The sequence below is a fragment of the Ailuropoda melanoleuca genome, chromosome 7 (assembly GCF_002007445.2).
Source record: "Ailuropoda melanoleuca isolate Jingjing chromosome 7, ASM200744v2, whole genome shotgun sequence".
Lineage (NCBI taxonomy): Eukaryota > Metazoa > Chordata > Mammalia > Carnivora > Ursidae > Ailuropoda > Ailuropoda melanoleuca.
Window position 1 is genome coordinate 33,562,557 of NC_048224.1, and position 7,681 is coordinate 33,570,237.

Here is a 7,681-nt window from a genome sequence, read left to right on the forward strand (position 1 = left end):
AGGCCATTAGCAAGAAAAATATCAGGGATGTCTTATAATAAAACATCTCTAGGGGCAACTGGGTGCCCAGTAGGTTAAGCATCTGCCTTTGGCTCGATCCCAGAACCCTGGGGTCGAGTCCTGTATTGGGCTCCTTGCTCGACAGGGAGCCCACTTCTCCCTCTTCCTCTCCCTCAACTGCCACTCCCCCTGCTTGTGCTCTTTCTCTCTCTCTGTCAAATAAAATCTTAAAAAAACAAATGTCTCTAAGCAATGAGAGGTACAAATAGAATAAATAAAAACTCATGTGTAAATGTATGACCATCAAGCAACTTTATCTTAAGAGAACTGTTGAATCTTTACCAATGATGGTGAATAGGGAAGCATTTGAAATTTTTTCTATTTTCCTGTAGATATTACTCCGTTATATTTTAATATTTAATGTTAAAGATGAGTAACAGGCCAAAGTTTACAAGGTTTAGAAGATTTCCCACATACTCCTTACCTCATAAGAGGCAACGCCAATAAGAGTGATCTTCTAATGGAAAAGCTAACGTTCCAGTGGGAAAACACAGAGTTGCTTTGTTTTGGACCCTCATTCTTTTGTTATGCAATAATCACACATCATTTTAGATGAATTGGTTGCCAGTCCCTCCATAATAAAAACAAAAAGGACAAACATTTTTTATAAACATGATACAGTTTTATTATCCTAACAAGAAGCTACCAGAAATAACAATCATTCTAGTGAATTATTGTCTGAAAGGAAGTCCACAGATCCAAATAAAGTTATTATTATGGGTGGATATTAAGCAATTTTTCAGTGACAACTGAAATCTAATGGAGTATCTCCAAATTTGATGAAAGAACCACCCATTTAATTTGAAGAGTCCTTGGGAGTATCTCCCATGTGCTATTATGTGTTCACTCTGTCTACCTCAGGACACAGCCATCACAATGTTATGAACTACGATTCCTATCACTTCCCTGGAATCTGATGCTCCTGCTGCTTCAAATAAGCCCTACTTTTAGGGTGTTCATGTATTAGGTCATCCAAGCTAGGCCACTTAACAATGAAAGGGAGGATTATTACTAATTACACCAGGGAAACTGGTGTTAAGTAGACTAGCTCTGAGGAAATGGAGATATCTGGTCATCTTTCCAAGGCTGGTTCTGTTAGGGCCATCAAGTCCCAAAGACACAAGATGTTTCATGAAAAAAAGCAGGTATTATGCTCTGTTTGCGCCCTGGCCAACAGCAACTACTTAAGCTTTGGTCTGAACTTGATGTCTTCCAAGGTCCAGATCTAAATTCATGGAGTCAGGCTGCAGAAACAATCTCTGGGCAGATATCATGCTTCTCTGGGACTCAGGGTGATAATAAATTTAAGATATAATTCTAATCTGAGACACAGTGAACCCTATTAACGTATCTGGAGACAAGGGACTAAAGAAGGAGTTGGATGATAAGGAATCTTTATGAAAGCTCATGGTGGAGATTAGGAATAGTGAGATCTGAAGTCTATTTATGGTTTTTCTTTTTTTCCTTTTCTACACTGTCATTCCCTTATATCTTCCTCAAACTTTCAGTTAGTAAATAGAAGCCCAGAGCTATCTATAGTTCAGGGAATGAAGGGAATGTACATCCATGTGTGGGATGAAACAAACTGGACCAAGAACTGCATCAACATTGATGACATCAAAGAACAGGCAGAAATGACTGGCCCTGAAACCGAAATAGTGGTGTGAAACAAGAGATCAGCCACAACCAGCAGTCTCTAAAGACTCTCATTCAGTCTCCCTTCAACTATTCTATGGCTCTCTGAATGGCACATTATTCTCTCCTAAGACTAACATAATATAATAAAAAAAATTATTATTAAAAAAAAAGAAAGTCAACTAAAGTTCAAAAATTGTTAGTCTCTCTTTTCCCTAAGAATTTTTTAAAGAAGGGCCAATCTGCAGTACGGTGGTTCCACTTTCTGGGTAGCTGAAGAATGACCAGTCTAAATCCAACAATCCAACCATGAATCAGTGAAACAGCTCTGACCCCATTTTTAAAAGTCTCTGATCCCATTTTTTTTAAGTCTTATTTGGATAAACTGGATTCTAGCCAGCTTCTCATTGACCATCATGATGAAAGAAAGTAATGCAAAGGAGTAAAACAAAATATAATATATATGACCTTTCTGGAACAAAATTCCCAAGAACTCCACCTTGGGAATGAATATATTTGATGTGTATCAGGTTGTGAACCTGTTATATAAAACCTCTACTGTAGTTCGTCAATCAAATCTTTCATGACCTCTTTGGGAATGCTGACAGCTTGTGGTTTGAGACTAATGTTTTTGGCTTTATGTACTGGAGAAACTGAAAACATTTTATCCCTGAAATATCCTCCAAGAAGTCAGTTAAGTCTCAGGTCTTTTTGTTGTTGTTAGTTAGCCAGATATAGCATCTAGGAAGGATCTAGAACTTGTGGTTCTCTCAGATTTCTTGGGAAATAGTCTCCGAAAATAATTATGAAGAAAGCTAACAGATTCAAGGAGACAGAGATAGAAGCAGCATGACAATGAAATAAAGGAGTCATTTCTTTTTGTGGTGTGGTGTCCTATGTAATGATCACTGCTGCCTCTTTCTGAACTATGAGGGGAAAATGAATCTCCACCTTACAATTAAAAGTAAACACAAGATCTAAAAAAATTTAAAGAATAAAATAGAAAACCAAGAATATTTTAAAATCTAAAGAAAAATTAATAAATAATGTGGGGTTTCAAGCAATTAAACTAAAGCAATTAAACAAAAGAATAAAAACAACTTAAAACCTGAAAGTTCTGAAATTCTAAAAGAAACAAGCTAAATTACTTAAATTTTTAAATAAAAAAATTATGAAGATAATACAGTAGCAGGAAAGAAAAAAAGAGATGTAATATTCAACATTAAAATCTAACATGAATATTCAGTGTACAATTCAGATCAACAAAAAATAAAATGATAAAAAGTAAATATTTTCCAAAGCTGAAGGTTACCATACAGAGGAAAGAAATATAAATCCCAGATAAAAATAAAATGTAAAAACCATCTAAAGGTAGACCCACCATTCCCTAATAACAGAATTCTTATTGGATCAGCAACATGCTTCATGGTTAGAGAGCCAATGGGACAAAAGAAAACATATAGCTCTACTTTTATCCATGGATAGTTCACTCAGAACTCAGATCGTTCACTCATTTACTTTTAATTTTTAAACAGCTTTAAAAATCAGTTATTAGGTTCCAAGTCCAAAGCAGTTAGATACCACGAATCAGAAGACCTCTGGGAAAAAAAGGCTGTCAAAGTAGATATGTTGAAAGTAGAAAAGAATAATAATTTAATGCCTCATAGGTGGAAGTGAACAGCAAGTTATAAAAAAAATATGATTCTAGAACCAAAAGTTTAATATTATACAGCTACATAGAGGAGAATCAGCATTACATACTTGAATAGACTCCAAGTAAATCAAACTGTTCTTGTAATTACAGTACTGTAAATTCATAATTTTAACTGAGTTTTAAAAATCTGAAACCAGTTTTCATTTTGTCTTGTAAAGTAAGTAAGAAAGTATGAAATTGGTTTTGGAAATAATCTTATAAAAAAAACATTTTAAAGGTTTTAATACAAGCGTAACTTTTTCCTGTCTAGAAATCTCTCTCATTATTACACAACCCCTCTACTTGCCCTCACAATCAAGCTCTTCAACAACAAAAACAAGAACAAACTACAATCATTGACTCCTAAAACATGGACATTTTGTTTACTTATTTTCATTATGACTGCACTCAAAAATATTTTAGAGCTTCAGAGCTTTGAGAGATGAATTTGACACAGCAGTGAGAACCTATCTATTTGGCTCTTTGGTTTCCCTAATCGATTGCCATGTTGTGATTATAAAAATTACCTGTCCCTTTCCCATTTACTTGTTAAACACATTTCTTCGCAGTAGGTGTTTAACTGCCTCCTTCACATCCTTGTTCCTAAGACTGTAGATTAAAGGATTCATCATAGGAGTAATAACCCCATAGAACATAGATATGAGTTTGTCAGTAGCATCCAAGTCATCTGAATGAAGTGTCTCTTTAGACTTGGGCTTCATGTACATGAAGAGAATGGTTCCATAGAATATTATCACCACAGTCAGGTGGTGAGCAGGTGGAGAAGACTTTGCTTCTCCCCTCGGAAGAGCGAATTTTAAGGATGCTGACAATGATTAATGTATAAGAAATAATGATTAATAACAGTGGTGTCAATATAAACAATGTTGTGGCCACAAGCATGATGAACTCATTGCCTGAGATGTCAGCACAGGCCAGTTTCATGACAGCCAGAATTTCACAGGAGAAATGATTAATGACATTATTCCTACAGAAAGGCAATTGTACTACAAACACAGTTTGTACTGCAGAATTGATGACTCCTATGATCCAGGACCCAACTGCCATGGGCACAAAGGAATCCTTGCTCATGATAACAGGATATCTTAGAGGGTTGCAGATAGCCACATACCGGTCAAAGGCCATCATGCCCAGGAGCACACACTCTGTTGTCCCCATGGCCAAGCCAAGGAACATCTGTACTGCGCAGCCAGTGAAGGAGATGGTCTTTTTCTCTGAGAGGAAGCTCACCAGCGTGGAGGGAATGGAGGTGGTGGTGTAGCAGATGTCCAGAAAGGAGAGGTTCCCAAGGAAGAAGTACATAGGGGTATGAAGCTGGGAGTCCAAGATGCTGATTAAAATAAGGGTGCCATTGCCCAGAAGGATGACAACATACATTATTAAGATTAGCACAAAAAAGAGTAGCTCAAGCCTTGGGTAACCGGAAAGCCCCTTCAAAAAGAATTCCACTAGAATGGTTTGATTTTCCCATTCCATTTTACTGTTTCTCTTTTACCTGTAAGACATTAGAATTTTTTAGAACAAAATAGGTATCTCATTATGATTGCTTTCAAATGTGTACCAGTTTACAAGTACCACACTCCCAGAGGGGAAAATTTTTTTTAAAGAGAAAGACTAAAGAAAAAAAAAAAAAGAAGTAAACAGAAGTGAGGTAACATGAATGAAGAGTGAGGTGGGAAGAGGAAACTTACATGCTTTAAGCCACATACAATATGCCATGTAATTTACTTAATCTCATCACAGTTCTAAGACAGAGGTATTATTATCCACAGTTTACAGAAAAGTAACCTGAAGTGTAAATATTAAGTAAACTCGACTAAAGGTAAATATATTGGAGAGCTAAGTAAGATTCAAACCTAACAAAGTCTTCTTTGGGGAAGTCTGGGCTTTTTGTCATATTTATCATCACATATGTAAACTAGAGGTTATAATAAAAATTGGCACTGTATTATTTGTAACTGAACAATAAACCATTTTTATTTATTACAAACCACCACACAATAAATCAATGATCTTGTGACTCCTTTAAATTATAATGTTATGTTTACCATCTGTCTTGCATAGTAGCATGTAAAGTTTATAAAGGTAGGTACTTTTCTTGTTTACCTCCATAGCCCTCGTACCTACAATAGAGTGGACACAGAGATAGTTTTTCAAAAATATTTGTTGGATAAAGAATAAAATGAAAGACAAAATAATGACTAACATTTCTCACTCTGTGTCAATCCTCTACTAATTGTTTGCTTTGTGCATTGCCTATTTAGTCTGAATAGCAACCCTGTTAGGCAATCACTGTTATAATTAGCATCATCATCTTTATTAATAGAGGAGGAAAATAAAGCACAGAAAAGTTAACTAATTTGCCTAAAGTCATATTGCTAAATAAATGGTAGAACTAAGAGTTAAATCCAAGCCATATGGCTGCAGAGTATAAATTCTTAATTTTTCAATTTGCAGAGAACTTGGCTCACAGACTAGAATATTTTGTAATCTAATTGACAATACCAATGTTTCAAAAGAAATATCAGACCAAAAGAGGTGACTATTCAGAAAGAAGCAAGATTTCAACATAGTGATTTGAAAGAAGTTAATTTTGATACTTGATAGTTTCCTACAAATTGTTGTCCTAGAGTTGCATTTGATCCTTATAATCTGTGATCTCCCTTGTGAGAAGTTCTACCTTCTTTTTCATTACTATCCTTAGTGTTATTTTTTTTTATTAGTCTCTCGAGGGGTTTTCCTATATTACAGCTCTTCTCAAAAAAGGGGAGGGGAGCTTTTGGATAGATTTATCATTTCCACTTTTTTTCCCCCTGTTTTATTAAGTTTTGTTTGTAAATTTTTATTTTTTATTTTTTTAAAATTTTATTTTATTATATTATGTTAATCACCATACAGTACATCCCCAGATTCCAATGTAAAGTTTGATGCTTCATTAGTTGCGTATAACACCCAGTGCACCATGCAATACGTGCCCTCCTTACTACCCATCACCAGTCTATCCCATTCCCCCACCCCCTCCCCTCTGAAGTCTTCAGTTTGTTTCTCATAGTCCATAGTCTCTCATGTTTCATTCCCCCTTCTGATTACCCCCCTTTTCTTTATCCCTTTCTTCCCCTACCGATCCTCCTAGTTCTTATGTTCCATAGATGAGAGAAATCATATGATAATTGTCTTTCTCTGCTTGACTTATTTCACTTAGCATTATCTCCTCCAGTGCCGTCCATGTTGCAGCAAATGTTGAGAATTCGTTCTTTCTGATAGCTGAGTAATATTCCATTGTATATATGGACCACAGCTTCTTAATCCAGTCATCTGTTGAAGGGCATCTCGGCTCCTTCCATGATTTGGCTATTGTGGACAATGCAGCTATGAACATTGGGGTGCATATGGCCCTTCTCTTTACTACGTCTGTATCTTTGGGGTAAACACCCAGTAGTGTAAACTTTTAAAGCTTATTTGGAATTTTCTAATTTCATGAAATAAGAACTAAATTCCTTACTACTTCCTCTTTCTTCTTTATTTCTAGCTCTAATTAATGCCCTTAAAATACTTTGTTTTCCTAAAAACTTAGATTTTGACATGAAATGTTCTTTTGTTTGGCTTCTAAATAATTTTTTTCTTTACTTTTCTTCTTTAAGCCAACAGCTATCCAGGTGTGTATTCCCTGCATACCTAGTCATTAGATATTTGTGTTCAATTTTTGTTATTTATTTACAATTTTTATTACGACAAGAGAACATGACATGTAATTCTCTAGTTATGGAGACTTTGGCAGCCAATTACTTGATCCATGTAAATATTAACAAAAAATATGAATTCTCTTGGGGAGAGATATATAGGTTGTTTTTGTTTTGGTTTTAAGATTTTATTTATTTATTCGACAGAGATAGAGACAGCCAGAGAGAGAGGGAACACAAGCAGGGGGAGTGGGAGAGGAAGAAACAGGCTCATAGCAGAGGAGCCTGATATGGGGCTCGATCCCACAACGCTGGGATCACGCCCTGAGCCGAAGGCAGACGCTTAACCACTGTGCCACCCAGGCGCCCCGTGATATATAGTTTTATACAGATACACAATACATGCATACATGTATACACATAATCAAGTTTATTTAATGTGTTATTCTAATCTGTGAAATGATTATATTTGTCATCTATATTTAATCAAGTCTATGTAAATATTTGCAACCATGTTCTGCCCATATATCTAGGATTTTTATATGCTTAGTTTCTGTGTTTTTATGGCTGGTAATCTTTATCAATTGTGAAT

General features: G+C 35.6%; 1 protein-coding gene across 1 annotated transcript; it reads right to left on the reverse strand.

Annotated features, from left to right (window-relative positions):
- Nucleotides 1-3,393: 3,393 nt before the first annotated feature.
- LOC100478777 (olfactory receptor 13C2-like) lies at nt 3,394-4,975 on the reverse strand. The gene is given in 2 exon segments (XM_002929569.2): nt 3,394-4,159; nt 4,161-4,975. Coding segments are annotated over 2 exon segments (954 nt in total). The 5' UTR covers nt 4,886-4,975; the 3' UTR covers nt 3,394-3,930.
- Between the last annotated feature and the right edge of the window lie 2,706 nt (nt 4,976-7,681).